The 17,319-nt window shown below is 42.6% G+C and overlaps 1 protein-coding gene across 1 annotated transcript in view; it reads left to right on the top strand.

The window, feature by feature from the left end:
• The first annotated feature begins 5,505 nt into the window (after positions 1-5,505).
• The window catches only part of ENPP3 (ectonucleotide pyrophosphatase/phosphodiesterase 3), a 40,270-nt gene continuing 28,456 nt past the window's right edge, over positions 5,506-17,319 (top strand). Inside the window, exons 1-5 of the mRNA XM_009644362.2 lie at positions 5,506-5,631; positions 9,110-9,188; positions 12,825-12,947; positions 13,890-14,015; positions 15,472-15,532. Of these exons, the coding sequence (XP_009642657.1) occupies positions 5,515-5,631; positions 9,110-9,188; positions 12,825-12,947; positions 13,890-14,015; positions 15,472-15,532 (506 nt within the window). The 5' untranslated portion in view covers positions 5,506-5,514. The remainder of the gene's footprint in view (positions 5,632-9,109; positions 9,189-12,824; positions 12,948-13,889; positions 14,016-15,471; positions 15,533-17,319) is intronic.

The raw sequence follows: 17,319 nt of genomic DNA, 5'->3' as shown, positions 1-17,319 counted from the left end.
TTCTCCATCCTTCTTTACTCTTTCCAAGGTGTGGTGTATATCTTCTGTATCATGATGAACAGTGGTTAGAGTTTTCTGTCCATTATTTTGGATGCGTTTTAACAGTTGGCACAGGTCAACATGTTGTAGTAGTTTCTTCACCAAGGTAAGATTCATTCCAATGGGGGTTGGCAATAAATCTTGACTCAATGTATAATTAGATTGTAACAATTGATAAGACATAACTGGAGCTGAATAATGAAAGTCACATCCTACAACTTTAGTAAAGTTGCAAATACAAATATTTGAGTGATTGGTCTCTACAGTACTATTATCTACAAGTATAAAATCACAAAAGGGTTCTCATACAAACACATCCTTTTCCAATATACACAAGTACAGTTTCAGGGGTTTCATCGGGATGTATTTCAAAATGACAAACATTTTGTTCAGTGTGAAGGCCAATGTCTTGGGCTTTGATGAAGTTACTTTCACAAATAAATCTTTGTAAGCAGCATTGTTAGGGTTTGGATCAGTAGCATGAGCACAGCATTTCCGTTTATCATCCTGCAGGGCGCTGCAAGAGAAAACAGAGACTTGATTTGGTGGGGAGAGTCCGAACAGGTTACCCCATTAAAAAGAAGGGAAAATCCATCATGCACTAATTCTGTGTTTCGCACCACTGCTATCAGTACCTTCCCAGGCAAGTGGGCCACGAGGTTTAGCTAAAGTCATTGGCACAATACCAATGGATGGTAGATTGACCATCACAGGCTGTCCTGGCTGCAATGTAGTCGGACAGTCTCTTCTCCCAGTAAGTGGAGTACTGAGCTCAGTTTTTAAGTTCCGGCACTACGGCCTTATGTTGCCATTTACCATTTACCCTTTTTGCTGAAGCATTCGTAAAACAAATGTTTTCTGTTGGTGTTCCCTCAGTGAGGGGTGGTGCATCCAGAATGGGTGAAGGTTTAAAAGGTTGTTGTAATGCTAGAGGGTCTGTGTTCACAGGTACCTGTAATTTGGAAACTTTGGTGTGCCCTTTAGTTAACTGCATGTGTTCTGCAACTCCTGTCAGGCAGGCACACCATTTTCTGACAGTGTGTTTTTGTGCAATTCCCTCCAGGGGAGCAGTCCCTTTTAGGATTGCTTCTAGTAAATTAAATGGTCCTCTCGTCTGTACACGCTGTCCCTGATGTATCACACAGAATCACACAGAATCGTATTTTCTCAACCTGTTTCACAGCTCGGACTAAAGATAAAAGTCCCTTTTCCCATTCAGCGTATCGCTGTTCTGTCTCTTTAAAGGTGGTTGAGCTAAACAGTTTCGGGCCATTAGGACCAATCTGAAACAGCTTACAGTAAGTATTCAGTGAAACCCCATTCAGTTGTAATAGGGTCACGGGGGTGTACTGGTCCCAGTGACTGATAAGTTTTTAACTCTTCAGTTAGTTTTGACCGGCTCTGTATGTTCTAATTTCCACTCCCAGGGTTTGCTTTTCCTTAGGAGGGAGTATAATGGGCAAGAATCCAGGTACATGCTTCCTCCAATATCCTGAAGTTCCCGTTAATTGCTGTAACTCTTTCCTGGATTGGGGCATTTGCAGCTTGTCGATTTTTCTTAAGGTGTCTGGAGGAATCACTGTACTGCACCAAGTACCTAAAAATTTTACTTCTTTACTTGCCCCCTGACACTTTCTGGGTGGAATCTCAATTTCTGCTTTATTTAGTGTTTGCCACACTGCTGCTGCTGCTTCCCCCACCTCCTCAGGGGAAGTTTCTCCAATCAGGATATCATCTATGTATTGGTACAGCTTCACTTCTTGGGGGAGCGAGATTGTCTGTAAAAGTGCAGCGTGAGCGATTGTGGGTGAATGTTGATACCCCCGTGGGAGTCTGTTAAAGGTGTATTGTATCCCCTCCCAAGTGAAAGCAAACTTCTCTTTACCCTCCTCCTTGAAGGGAACCATAAAGAACATAGCCTTTACATCTAGCACTGCCATCCAGGGGTGCGCAGCTGCTTGCAAAGTAGCTGTTGAGTTTGCAATGTTTGGCACAGCAGCCGTTCGCGGGGCTGTATTCACATTCAGGCGCCGATAATCAATCGTTAAACGCCACCTCCCATCTGGCTTCCGAACTGGCCAGACTGGTGAGTTGTACGGAGAGTGGGTTCTGGAGATAATTTGTCGTTTCTCCAAATCAGCTATGACTTCCGAAATTCCATTTCGTGCCGCAGCAGAAATCGGATATTGGGGTACGTTAGTAATTTGTGACTCGGGGAGCGCAGGGGCTGCGCGCAGCGCCCGCACCGGAGCCTGCCGGGTTTTGTGTGGGTGCTGAAGCCAAAGGACCGCACGCTGCCATTCGGCAGGCGCCAGGTTCGTCCGTTTAAAACATCGAAACCTAAAATATTTTCATGATGATCTTCAACTGCAAAGCGAGCAGCCGCCAGGCGCTTCTCGCCCGGGAGCCGTAATTTGACCCTGGCTGTTTGGCACACAGCTCCCCCTCCGTTCACACCGGTAATCTTAACTCTGTGCCGTCCGGGTCGCACGCCCAGTTTCTCGGCATCTTGTTGTGTTAGTATTTAAATTTGTGCTCCTAGATCTATTAAAAACCTTACCAATTGTCTTTGAGTTGGAATTCTTCTTTTTTTGGAATTAAAATGTATGGGCCACCATCACTTACCCACTGACAAGCTTCCACTTTCCGGACAGGCAGGCCCAATTGCCTTCCGGACACTACTCGTTTTTTGATTCCATGTCCTGCAATTCCTCCCTCAGGGGGAAGAAGGGGTTGTCTCCCTTTCGGGGGACTGGTGCTGGAGGAGTTGAAATACGCTCCTTCTTTTCACCCTTATCTCGTTTCTGGAATGCTTCAATCAGAGTCAAGATAATGCCAGTAGGCTGACCTTGAATCGCAGCTCTGGGGATGCCCAGGGCTAATGCAGTCCGCCATAATTCATTCATCCGTTCTCAACATTCTGTTTGCGGGTCTTTAAATTTGTTTCCTTTCCATTTAGTTTCTGTTCCCTGTTTTACGGGTCTTTGTGATCTCCTCCCCGGGGACTTCAGGTGTTGGGTTTCAGCTAGTGTATCATCCCAGCCCATTTCACGGCTGTAATGCTGTGCCTATCATCCCAGCCCATTTCACAGCTGTAATTCTGTGCGTCAATTCTGCCCAGGGAGGGAGTCGCTTGTAGGCTTTTTGAGCAATTATCACCCAACCCCTCACTGTGTTCTGTGTCTTTCTTAATCTCATCTCGTTTTGCAACTAAGTGAGGTTTAAGAATTGCCGGGGCTCCTCTAATCAGTGGTTTTAACACTGCGAAATCTACTGTAGCTGATAGTGGAACATCGTGGGGCTCTCATTTGTGCATGGCTTGTATGCAGGCTGCTTTCGTGACAGCTGTAGAGAGTTTACTTAGAGATTTAATGGGGATTATGGAGGGTTCACCTTGCTCCATGATGTCTATTCCTCCAGCCCAATAAGCTTCTCGGCTGGTGATTATGTGGGGTGTATTGGTCAGGTCCTAAATTTGAGAAGACTCCTGGACCTCAGCAGCCACTTGCTTCGTCTTCACTCAACATTATTCTGTCACTGCCATTTAGGTATACTCGCCACAAATACTCGGTTTTCTGCTGTATCTATCTTGTAAATTTGTCAATTGCAATGGATCCCAGGGGATGGTTCATGTAGTATGTCATGGATGACCACCCTGAGGTTCCACAGTTCTTTCTGTTTTAACAACAGGTCTGGCTTCATATTTAGGAGGCTTTGTGGGGAACAAAGAGTTATCTTCTGGCTCACTGTCATGAGGATCACCCCAGATATCCCCATCCCAGTCTTCAGGGGATACTATTAGTTTCCTGATTTGTATGATGTCAGGGGGGTGGGGAGCCTGCATAAGCATCAGCTCGACTCTTTCTCCCAATTTTTGTCTCTTTTCCTCCTGTAACTGTCTCTGCAACTGTTCAATTTATAAAGAGAGTAACAACTCAGTTGCCTTTCTACCTTCTATTTCTGTCTCTAGGTCCTCTTCCTTTCTGTTTCTGTTTATTCTTTCTTGATATGCCACATCTAACAGGCACTTAGCATCTTACAGATAACTCCTTTCCCTTTCCCATCTTTTGTTCAGCCCCTAATTACTTTTAGGAGCTCTTCAATAGCTTCCCAAATATGCCAACTGTCACGAGTCCATTCTTCTGAGAACTTGCGACTTGGATTCACTCCATGCCTCCGTAAATAATCAGTGATACTACTTGCCATCCTGCTGACTACGCCAATTTGTTGTGGATGGAGTGAGAGGGAGGCAATGAGATTCGATGGCAAGGTACACTTGGTTATTTACTGCACAGAGGACAGGGTTAGACAAAGCTGTCAGGGAGACCCTCCCGTGGAGTCATGAGGTTCAGAAAAGATCCCCTTGCTTTCTAAACTCCCTCAGAGAGGAGTCTAGGTGCGGCTGGATCCAATCCTAGTCCCAGGCTTGGTCAACGGTTTATGTCTAAAGGATTATATATGCACAATCAATCCTTTATGTGACTTAGCTAAGATGTCAAAGTTAGCATGCTGTTAGCCACTTACGAGAATGTGTTGCAGTAAGGAATCTCTCAACCTCGAGGAGTAACCTTGAGAGGCGTCCCTGCTCAAAGGGAGATCCTGGAGTGCAGCCCGCTGCCCTGCAGGAGAGCTCAAAGGGCTCTTGGGCTGCTCAGTATTTATGGGGGTAAGAGAATTGGCTCATAGTCATATACCACTGTGCTTAGATGGGCACATGCCACAATAGCCCTTGGGTATTGTATTGTTATCTGTCTCCCCCCACATCCAGTGGGTGCATCTTTCATGACCAGACACATCTACCACTACTGCCAGAGGTGGTTATCACTTAAAAGACGTCGAGGGAGGGGGAGTCGGAGGCGAGGGGAGAGCACACCACCACAGCCATTTGTCTTTAATGAGTACATCTATCACTACTGAAAAAAAAACATGTAACAGGGAGAAAGAAGTATGTGGCAAAGATGGATTGCAACTAAACGGGAGGCATCCTCTGGTGCTAAATTAAGGGAAGGGACCTGAAAACATAGGCGTGACTCAGAGCAGGAGTTAAACTGTCTGCTTTCATATTGGTTTTGTTTAGTATGTTTAACACTTTCTTTGAAGATAACACATACTCTGGATTCCAGCTTTTAACCAAATACTTGACTACTTGAATTTGTGTCAGTTTTGCATTTTATTGCTTAGCAACATATTACTCCTGTTTTCCTGATTTTAGTTTACCTAATGCCATGTGACAGACCAGATCGCTGTACATAGCTAATGCTTTTCAGCCTTTGACCTTCCCGAGTGACTAACTTTCCTGCTTACTTTGGCTTCCTGAAAACCTATCGCTGATGCAAAAGCCAGCATCTCATAAAAAAAAGTGTGAACAAAGTACGTACACACTTGAAGCAGGGGTAGCGTCTTAGTCGCAGCTAACCCGGCTGGGGAGGCTGAGGAACGCAGCGTACGTGCAGCTGAGAGGCAGATCTCGGCAAAATGGAGCTTCAGGATGATACCAACAAGCATCAAAGTGAACATTTGGATGAAGTGTGTTTAACACCAACAGAGTATGTGAAGAAAAAAACCCTCCTGAAATACAAAGCTATCTGTGCTGTAAGTAGGTGCTGTTCTTCAGGGCTGCAAATTCTCAAATTTGTGGAATTTTTAGAAGTTTCGTTGTGTTAATGTAATCATTCAGGGTAGCTTGGTAATTGGTGCTTAAAGTTTTACAGCATGAATGCACTAACTTCACTGGCAGATTTCTAAAGTTCTTCTAGTACTTATTAAGCAAACTTGTTATTTTCTGGCAGTTAACTGCACTTTTGGTTTTACTATGATAACCTGACAGTTCTTTTGCACAGCAAATACATCGCTTCAACACTTTATCCATTTGTTTGAAACAGATGTGTTTGTGGCTGAAGCAGCTGCAGTTCCTTTTTGCTTACTTTTTTGTCTTTGTCATTAACAAAGCAAAACATGCTGGCAAGGTATCAGTGAAAAAGGCTCAGGAAGCAAGGCATGGGAAAAGACTAAGGAACTGTTTCGTACAGTGTTGTCAGTCCCACCTCTCAAATGTTTTTTTTCTTTCCCTCATTCTCAGGGCTTTAAGTGTCATGCAGCTGCCTTGTAAATAATAATGTGTAGGGGGGGGTTGTTATGCTTTTTAAATCTTTTGTTGTAGCCAATACACAGTTTGAAGCTTCTATTTGTGCCACAAAAGAAACAAACATTAAAAATATGTAACTAAGTCTACTTTGTTTGCCCAAGCTCTGCATCTGTAAATTGGAGTTTAGAGAAAATGACAGGTACTGATTTTGGAAAGACTCAAAATTTAATTTTGAAAACGGCCCTATGAAAAAGCAAGTCAAGTTATGATGTTCTGCAGCTCTATGTCATCAGAACAATTCCACATAGTACAACTTACTATTTAATGCTGCATTGGGCAAGGATTGCATAAAATATGAGGGAAATACTGGAAATTGAGAATAAAAGAGAAGATAAAATGACAAACATTTTTTCCTTAAGTCTTCAGTAAAAATAAATGAGTCATGAGAAACAATGTGGGAAAAATGCCTAACTATGAAGTAAAGTGAATTATACTTTCGAGACGTACTCGGAAGAGTAAAGTGAGAAGTTTAAGTGTCCTAAAACGTATTAATTCTTCCAAATGCACTAGTTTTCAAATGCCTGCCCTATATGAAAAAAAACCCAAAACAACACAAAATCTAAATATTGGAGGTGTAAACTGTTAATATCCTACACCATTTATTTATGGTTTTGATAAACTATATGCATGAAGTAGTTCCTCAGCAACGTTTTCCTGAAAGCTTAGGCAGAGAATTGTGTACTCACAAACGGTCATCACACTGTCTCATAACTCCTCCAGAGAACACACCATGTGCATTAGGAACAACTTTTTTATGAATAAGTAGCCATAGTCCTGAATTTAGACACAAAAGTTAGCTGTGGGAAGTCTGAGGATTTGAATGGCTGCTACTGATGTTATTTGACCTAAGGATGAATGTCCCAAAATCAAGGATCTTTGTGTAAATGCTATGATAAGTGCAGCATACCTGCTATGAGTTTTGGGGTTTTGCTTCAGCTCTCTCATTGTGTGCAGCAGCGGGAATGTTTTCTGTTGTAATAGCTGTACTTTCAGTCTAGTATCATCTATTTATTTTGATTCCAAATATGAGTTTTAATGAAAATGGAGGGTAAAACCATAGTGAACTTTACGGTGAAGAGTGCATGCTCTGGTGATAGGGCTAATCTGTACTCAGGGAAACGAGACCTGTTAGGCTACCCTGGCAGCGCTATCCTCCCTTCCCTGAAAGGGTGGCCGCTCTTCTAGCCCAAATGTGCCCACTGATTCTCAGTCCTTGCTGGCTGGATGTAGGATTAAACTGCTGCCTTCACTCCTGGGATCTTTCTTCAAGAGACTTCGGCATTTCTGCCACTTTGGGCAATCTTTCCAAACACGCTTATCCCATTTGTCTCTCTTACCCAGTTCTCTCACCAATTCCATTTCAGTTTCTACTTCTGGGATATTTCCCCTGTACAAAAATGAGGGAGTGAGCAGCAGGAAGAAAGTAAAAGGGGGAGAGAGAAAGTGTGAAGGAAGTAACTTTGGCATTGCTGGTGTTTGGTGTTGCTTGGGGAAAAACCAGTGACATGAGGCTGGAGAGGGTGGGCAGCAAGTAGGGAACATGAAATTCCTGAGCATGGTCGCAGGGAGCATAGCAGCAGGAGGAGAAAATTTGGGATCTGGAAGGAGCCTCTCCCACTGTATCTGTCCAGAGAAAGAGGTATGTGCCGCACCAGACCCACAGTTAGGTCTCCTGATTGTGCCTGTTAGAGGGCTGGTTGGAGTGTGCCACACTCCTGACTTTTTTGGCTTGCATGCCTGGATCTTCCAGGTCTATGGGAAGGAATAATGTTCGCTTAGACTGTCCAGCATGGAGCTGCTCCATGGCCAAATTGTACAGTCATGCCTGAACCCTGCGCAGCTGTCCCTGCTGCCAGACTTCTGCCCAGCACCTGCGAGGCAGGACGGGCAGTAACAAAGATCATAGGGTGTTTCTGTGAGCAGGGATGGGCAAAAAGTAACAGGATGGCATGTGTGCACTTGGTTATAGCCTGCCCACACATAACAGGTTTTCTCAGTTCCTTACAATTGCTGTTGTCTCAGTTAAGAAGCTCCTTTACAGTAATACTGAGCATAAGAGTAAGCATCTCTTACTGCTACTTCATTCTGAATCTTAGTATTTGCTCATGCCTGGTGGGTCCTGGAAAAGGCAGGAGGCAAAGGGTGGCTCTGAGGCAACAATGGAAAGTAAACAGGGCTGGTTTATGGTGATTTCCTGTGATATGCATTTTCTTTCCCATCGTTGCCTTAGTGAAGAGGAGAGTGCATGCACTGTGAAATACTCTGAGAGGGTTGTCACTTTTCACTGTGCCTTTCAGCCAGTATACATCACCGTCCATCTCGAGTGTCAGATAAACTGATAGAGGCTTCCTCATCTCTTCCCCAATCTCCCAGATGTTATGCTGCTCTCCATTATGGGGTTTTCTTGGGCTGTTTATCTCTTATCAATTTCCTTTAACCTCACTAACGGGGTGACTTGTTACCAGAAACTGGCATGTGGATGAAAATTTGACACTTGCAGCCTTAATCCAGTTGAGTGTCTTAAGAAAATCCTGTGAGCATTTTAGGAAAACACAGAAGCTAAATAAAAGCAATTTCCTTCATTTTAGACAGAATAAGAATTTGCAAAACAGATAAATACATTATTTAGTTCCTACTATCTTTTTCCCAGTGAAGGCTTCCCCGATTACAGCATGGGACTGGCCGTAGGTTAAAAGTGCAGTATTAAGGCGTTGCCTGCTAAGCAGTTCACAAGATTATCATTCTTGTGCCTCTCCTATCTTCAGGCTCAGAATGTCTCCATTTTTTTGATGAACAAGTTCAGAGAAATGATTAGTTCATAAGAAATCACACGTTCATAGAAATAATAATCACACAGTTAATCTCTAATAAACATAACAGTTTATCACAATTATGAACTTTGATTTTCCTGTGTCTGTGTGACAGGTTCTGCTGTGTGCTTTGGTGGTTGTATCCCTGGGACTAGGTTTAGGACTAGGACTGAACCGTGGAACCCAGGAGCAAGGTATGTTTATGATACTTTCAGCATAATTAACACTGAAGCTAGATCTGGTAAAGGCCTTCAGCAGAGGCTCTTTGATAGCATAATGTAAATGCTATTTGAGAACTCACCACTTGTGTAAATAAAGTTCTTGCATTTTTCAAGTTGGATTATATAAACACTGTACACTCACAAACTGTACTTGAAATACCTATCCTAAACCACTGAGTGCCTTGCTTCTCTTCCCAGAACTGTTAAACCTAGTTTGCAACAGGTTTCGAAATTTTATTATAATAATACTTTTAGAAAATTTATTACACATAATACCTTGCAATTATTTAAGCAATATGTTTTGTAGAAGAGATATCGTTGGACCATCTTCAGGACTCACGCTTTGGGTACATTTGGCATAGTTCAGGTGGCTAATGTTAAAATGGATTATGAATTTTCTCTGAAAACTTCAATTTCTGTAAAGCTATGGCAAAAAGGGGATAAAGCTTTGATTTGGTGGAATGTTATTTTTTAGTTAGAAAAACAAAGTAGCATTTTGATATCAGCAGGTCAAGCAGGATGAGAACAAACACACCCCACACTGAATCAAATAAGACACTTCCTTTAGAATCAACACAATAGTAATTTCATAATGGAGGAGTTCAAGGAAGCAGAGTCTCTTTCTCATTCCTAATCAACATATATTGAACTTCTTTACCTACTTATACATCAAGTTTTAGCTCCTTCTGAGATCTTTCAATACTATGGGCCTAGCAAATAGGATGAGATGGAACTGTAATTGCTTTTTGATGACACTTTCTGTGTAAAATATGTAGATAGCCACAGCTTTAGTCTTCACTGACATTTACCTGAGGAACTCAGTCACAGTTGTAGTAAGTGAAAGATGGCATCAAATCAGCATGTTAGCATTTGTGTGCCTCTGGCTGCAGGTCTTACAGAGCAGCCCTAAATAGGGACTAACTTCATTTGCTACCTTCATAACCAGACCTGCCTGGGAAAGATGAATTAGCAGCACACAGTATCACACTGTGGGGTGGGAGGGGAAGCCTCCGCCCTGAGCGGCACACACCTTTGTGCAGTTGCATTTGCTATGAGGGAAGTGGGAAAGATTGTTGCTCTTCAGGAGCAAAGGGGGTTACAGTTGAGATGGGTGCTGGGGGCTTGTGATCTTGGGAGAGGGGGCCTGGAAAGGAGTCAGGAGAATCTGTCATTCTGTACATTTAAAAATTTAAAACTAGCACAGAGTTTGCATTTGGTGATAGTACAGAGGAGGGCTACAAAAATGATCCGAGGGCTGGAGCACCTCTCTTATGAGGACAGGCTGAGAGAGTTGGGCTTGTTCAGCCTGGAGAAAAGAAGGCTGCGGGGAGACCTGATTGCGGCCTTTCAGTACCTAAAGGGAGCCTATAGGAAAGATGGGGGCAATCTTTTTAGTAGGGCCAGCTGTGTCAGGACAAGGGATAATGGTTTTAAACTAAAACAGGGTAGGTTTAGACTGGATATAAAGAAGAAATTCTTTACAATGAGGTTGGTGAAACACTGGAACAGGTTGCCCAGAGAGGTAGTGGAGGCCCCATCCCTGGAAACATTCAAGGCCAGGCTGGATGGGGCTCTGAGCAACCTGACCTAGTTAGCGGTGTCCCTGCTCACTGCAGGGGGGTTGGACTAGATGACCTCTAGGGGTCCCTTCCAACCCAAAACATTCTATGATTCTATGATTCTACAGTTGGTTCTGTTTATATACTCAAGGCAAATTTCCTTACAGCTCCTGTAATTGTAGTGACTATTCCAAATAAAAGTTAATGAAATACTGAATTCCTGACCTCACATAGTTATGTAAATACTGTAAAGAAATTAGAAGCATGGGTTGCAAATTGTGAGGGATATGAACAGTTCCATTATAGACAGAGGAAAAGGTTTATATTTTTTCTGACTTAGACTCACCATACTATATTCTATGTCATTTTAAATCAGGTAGACCATCTGAACAACTCTGAGTTGTTCAAAAGCCAATGGATAGAGGAAAAATTAAATGAAATATTCTAAACTTTAGCCAAAAAAGCACAGAAAAACTGTTTGCGTATGATTATGTACATTTGTGAAAAATCATAGCTCTTTCTTGACAGAACAGACTCTGGTCATAAAACAACCCTGAATTACTTATTTCCATCTCTACTTCTGACAGATCCATTTATGCTCATTACATGTATTGTTTGTTAATTTAATTATCTGCAAAGCTTTCTTGCATTGAACAATAGCTGTTGATGTAAACACTTAAAGCTCAAGGTACAACATGAGAACCATCTACAGGTGAAAGAGCTGGCTAGGTTGAAAAAATCACTTCAGCTCTACATGGTTTCTACACAGTAGATATTAAAGCCCAAATTTTGTAGGCAGTGCACCCTGCAAAAGCATGAACCTTTTGGCAACTGTTACAGAATTGCATCAGCAATTCTGAGTAGTTGTAGCTATCCCTGTCTAATGGTGTGAGTGGTCAAGAAAGCTGGAAACGTAGGAGCTCAGAGTGGTTGAAACAGTATATCTGCAGTACAGAGAATGTGGACACGAGGCTTGTCCTGGCTAGTGCGGAGCTGCAGGTGATATTTGGAGATTTGGGGTTGTCCTCAGGTGTCCTCAGGAGAGCCAGAGCTCTCCCTTCTCCCTGCACGAAGGTGGCAGAGCTGTGGTGAGGAACTGCATGTCTCCATTTCCAGCACAAAGCCCCTCATCTGGACCCTTTTCTTTCTTTCGATCAAAGCAACCAAACCTGCAGATTTTTAAAGGACGTTGTAATGATTAAGTGGGAGAGGTATGGTCAGAGTCCTGAGTGCACTAATAAACCTTACGGGCCCTGCCCAGCCCCCTGGAGCGCCCCCACTCTGCCCATGGCCCAGGACGCCGTTTCAGCCCCCTGGAGCCATCGGACCCTGCCCCAGCGACTCCACAGCAGGGTTGGTCCCCAAGTGTCCACAGCCCTGCTCTGCGTGGTCATGGGTCCCCCCAAGCCAGGCCCACCCACAGGTCAACAGCCTGGCCTTGGCCTGGCCCTGTCCGCAGGGACGTGCCCAGTGCAGGGTGGCGCTGCCCTGGTTCCTCCCCCAGCTGCCCCGCTCCTGGCTGGGGTGAGGGGACGGGCCCTGGCTGCCAGGCCCTGCCCAGCCACTCCCGGGGAGCCCCCATGGCTCTGGGTGCCCAGCCCTGAGGGAGCCCCCGTCCCACGCAGCTCCCTGGCAGGTACATTAAGGAACATCCAAACTGGGAGTCGTTCTTCCTTTTGCACCCTGGACCCAGAAATGAGCAGGAAACGCCAGTTTCCCCCTCCTCAGGCTGGGAGGGTGGGACACCCAGGCATTGCCCCCTGTGCCACCGCTCCGGGGGAGACTGCTGCAGAAACAGCCCCGACACGGGCTCTGGGCAAGCATGGCCCAAACAGCCACCAGGACCTTCAACGTCTAGCAGACTTCCTGCAGCTTTTGCTTCGTTGTGCTGGCCCTTGTGCTAGTGACTGCATTGGAGAATTGCTCAGGAAACGGATTTGGGAAATTATTCAGATCATTTCTCCCTGCAGCCCAGCCTGTTGATCCATTTCAGTGACCTGTCTGGGACAGAGTTATCTGAGCACTCAGACTTGCTGCCTTCTCCTTACAGTCAGCTGCAGACACAAATGCAATGAGCCGCACGGGAAAGAGGTGCCTGGCTGCCGCTGCGACAGCGGCTGCAAGGAGCGCCGCGACTGCTGCTGGGACTACGAGGATACCTGCGTGGAGCCAAGTATGTTCCTTACAGGCAATGCTCACTGGTCTCCATTTTTATTTTGTTGTTGTTTTCTTTTTTTTCACATGGCAGTAACAGGAAAAGGATAAATTCTCATATTTACTTAGACATACGGAAGTTATGCCACATTTCCTCTGGGAGGGAAAGACGTGGCAGTGTTGAGGTGCTGCTGCACTTAGATGGCTAGAGGGACGTAACTTGGTGACCTGGCAGGACACAAAATCTTCCTGCATCTTTCTCAAGTCAGATCCCTGTATTTTTGTCCCCTCTGGATAACCAAAGCATTTGCAGTGCGTATTTCCTAGCCCAGATAAAGCTGTGGATGAGCGTGAGCGGAAATCGTAGGTTATCTTTGACCGGGGCCCTGAAATGATGGCACTGGGCCAGCTCCTCTTGCACTTTAGAAAATGAACGGGTGTTTCCCAGCCATATGCACGTTCAGCCTCATGCAGCGCTTGGTGGGGGCCTGGGGTCGGTGGAGTTTCTTCATCCTTATCGCTTTTTCAGCCCTCTTCAGCCTTTGCATCTCTTTTTTTTTTTTTTTTTGCTGTCTGCTGGGAATCACGTACAAAAGCAGCGGAAAGATCTGTTTCCTTCTCTTCCTCTTCTGTAGGAGATATATGGGTTTGATTATTTTTTTGAGGTCTTCCTGAAAGGGTGGAAGGCATTGAACATGTTGACACCTTTATAAAATAAATTATTCTATGACTCTGTGTAACCATTCAATGGCCGCAGAAATAGGCTTTAAGTGTTAAACCAAATCTTGAATTTTCCTTTCAGATAAAGCTTCTAAAGCCACTCAAGCAGGGCACATAAATTACAGCTTAACAAAAAAACTCCTTTTTCCTTTTTTTTTAACTCTTTGGGGGATTTCTACACACAGGAGTTTTACATAAGGTTCCATGAAATGAATCATAATATTTTTCTTCCAATTTTCAGCCCGATCTTGGAGGTGCACTAATTTCCGTTGTGGTGAGACACGGATACCTGGAAGTCACTGTTCTTGTTCTGATGACTGCTTGGAGAAAAAAGACTGCTGTGTAAACTACAACAGTGTTTGCAAAGGTAAATCAAAAGTCAAAAAGCTTTATATATAAATTGTTCTGTGAAATAAAAAGGTGAGAAAACATGGCAAATATAAAAGTTGATGCATTTGCTTCTGAAGATTAGAGTCTTACAGTGACGTTTTGTAAAATGAAGGTGTTTTGAGGTGAAGCTTTTGGTATTTCTGACTGGGCAAAAGATGGTTTCTGGAGAACAATGTGAATGTGTGTCATTGATAAGGAAGGCAGAAAGTTTTGAATATTGCAGCCGTACACCCGATGTGGGTTTTTAACGTTGGTTCTTTTTTTTTTTTTTTTTTCAAAAATAGCTGGAGACATGGTTCTTCCTTCAAACTTCATGCAACCTGAAGTACATGTTGTAGTAATCATCCGTAATTTAGAATTTCCCATCCTTTTTATTAGAAATTAATTTTCAGATTGGGTTTCTTATGTTCTATTTATTTCTGAATTATTTTTTTTCATGGCATTTGTTCATGTTCATGTTTCATACAAACTCTGGCTAAACACACGAAGAATAGTACTGGCAAAATCAGATTACAGGAATGATACCTGAGGAGTATACCGGTGCCATAAAACATGGTATCTGTTCTCAGAATTCCTTTATATTGTGAAGTGGCAGAGATTTAAGGCAACTCCTGCAAAATTTTATTTGTCACCTAAGTGCAAATCAAAGCTAAAAGCAGTCAGGAGTTTGACTCGGTGCTAAATGGATTGAGCTGACCTAGTTAAGGTCACTGTACATCCCTGCCTTTTGCTGCTTACTGGGAGAGAAGCTTTCTGTGGTGAGCCAAGAACTTCAACAGCCACTGCTTCTTCTCTTTTCTTTATATTTTTTCCTTTCTTGGAATGTTTCCTTCTTTCTTCTTTTATTGACCTCCCTTATTTCTTCCAAAGAGATGGGCAAACATTATCATAAATGAGCATAGCTGTGAAGCAGGTGGAGAATGCTCGAAGGAGAACAGATAGAATTACTTGAAATTTGGAAGCCATGGTCAACAAGGAAAGATTGAAGGAGTCTGGGCTCTCTACAGAAAAAAAAGGCTAAAGGGAGCCCTGACAATCATCTCTAAATGTGTAAGTGGTACCTACAAAAAAAGGCGGCAGTAGCCTAGTGTGGACAGGATACAGTTTAAATTTTTTCCATTTAAAACTAGGTAATACTTTGGCTAAGCTTTCATAGTGATTTCTCCATTTTGTTTGTTTGCTTGTCTGTGTAGTATATGTGCTTTATTTTCAACTTACAGCATTAGCTGTAAGCATTAGCCCTTTCAGCGTTTGAGGGCCTAATAGGTTGCACTAAATGATCTTTAAAGGTATCTTTAACCCTACATTTCTATAGTTCTTACTGAGGCAGAAAAAGTACCAGGAAGAATTCTAAAAAGATCACTGAGGAAAATTCTTTGTTGTTTGTGTGCGTTTTTTCAATGCTGACTCAGTATTTTCTTTTGTCCTTTTAGGTGAAATACCTTGGGTGGAAGAACCATGTGTATCGCTTGAAACTCCTCAGTGTCCAGCTGGGTAGGATAATATTTTGTTTTCTTAGTAAATAAAATCATTGTGATGGTCAGAAATACTCCAGTGGCCTGAAGCAGGTCTTCATGAGGTTTTCATATTTACTGAGAATAAGGTTCCTGCCCTGAGAAATATTCTATAGGAGTGGTTTGTGACTAGCAGTGTTTTTTCTTTCTAAAACCTTTGTCATTTTGTTGTATATTCATTTATCATTTACAGTTTAGAGCAGAGTACAGGAGTTCAAATCCAGATTGAAAGTCAGTTTGCAAAGACCTGGAAAAACTGTTAGAGTTATCTCAATGTTCATGTATCACAAATAGTTCATAGTCCATTTTATGTTACCATATTGCAACTGTGATAATTCGGATAAATCACCTTATGCAAGCTGTAATAACTGTTAGAATCTGTGATTGCAATTCTTTATCTAAGTAACGGGTTTTTTTTACTTGAATAATCTGTGGGAAGAAAGGTGAGTTAAAAAGGAAGCTATGAAAGCAGCCATGTATCTACAAACACTGGAACATGGTAATTCTGATGTCCACCTGTAGACATTTTGCTATTTGTGTAGTGTTGCAGAATCATAGGTAGAGGCTAGGCAGAAACAGTTTAAAAGGTTGTTGTCAAAGAAAAATGAATTATTTTCTAGTTCAGTTATGGGGTTTCTGATGATATCTGTTATTCTGTTTTACTGCCAATTTAGTTTAATTATAACAATAATACCTTTAGTATTGAGGCCTCTTCATGGGTTTCTGCATGCGCCTCCCAACATAGGTATAAAAATACACTTTTTAGGCAAATAACTTGCTGAGTTAACAAAGTTTCATAGGCTAAAGCTTGGAAACTAGTGCAGAAGGGCTTCTTTAAGTGCTGTAAACAGCATTGCTATATAAAGTTCCATTTAATTTCAGATTCAAATCAGGAAGCTGTTTTATACACACTGGCTTGTTACAAACTTGATGCCAGAGTACTTCTGTGTTTTGGAAAGACCACTGTGAAAGAAAACCAAACTGGGATAGTGATTACTGCCTGATGTGAATATATAACTTTTTTTTAATAGTTACCACTCCAAGTATTACTCCAGAAATGGCTTGGAGTCAGTTATCAGTAACTGCATTTTATCATTTTCTCCTTCAATATTTTCCAAGCTTGTGTAGTGAACCATTCCTATAAATTACAAATAGTTGGGTTTTTCTTAGATACTATGTGTAGTGAAGCCTGCTTCAAGCTACATTTTAAATTTAATTGTATGTTTACAATTTTTATATTTCTTAATATGTTTCTAAGGAGACTGTAGAAAGTGTAATGATGGCTAACAAAAAGTCTGAATTTGCAGAACTAGATTACTTGATCCTACTGATCTTGTCACTTGGTGTTATGAAAAAAGGTGCTATAGCACCAGCACTTTATAACTGCTAATGCATCTTTCTTTAGGAGTCCTTTTAGGTTGGTTAAGAGAAAGCATGTTTAATAACTTTGAAGTTTATTTTCACAGCTGGCACCTCCTAGTTACAAATTTTATACCAAGGATTTGAACACTGTTCTGGAGATCAGCTGCAGTTTGTGTGTACTGTATGAACTCAGATCTGAGGCTTTTATCCTCATTTCTTTACCTGAAGTTTTACTCTAAGCCCATTACCAGCTGCTGCATTCCTTTTGTAGCTTTGAGTTCAGTTTGTCAGGAGCCTTGAGGCAAAAAAGTGTTCTCCAGCTCCATGAGAGCTGGGAAACTTGAAAGATACAGTCCACGAAGAACATGGGGTGCTTAGCGATGCCTTCACAAAGAGAATGTGGTA

This window comes from Egretta garzetta, unplaced genomic scaffold (genome assembly GCF_000687185.1).
Source record: "Egretta garzetta isolate BGI_Z169 unplaced genomic scaffold, ASM68718v1 scaffold397, whole genome shotgun sequence".
Lineage (NCBI taxonomy): Eukaryota > Metazoa > Chordata > Aves > Pelecaniformes > Ardeidae > Egretta > Egretta garzetta.
Note: the sequence above shows the minus strand (reverse complement) of the source record. Positions and strands in the feature narration are given on the sequence as shown.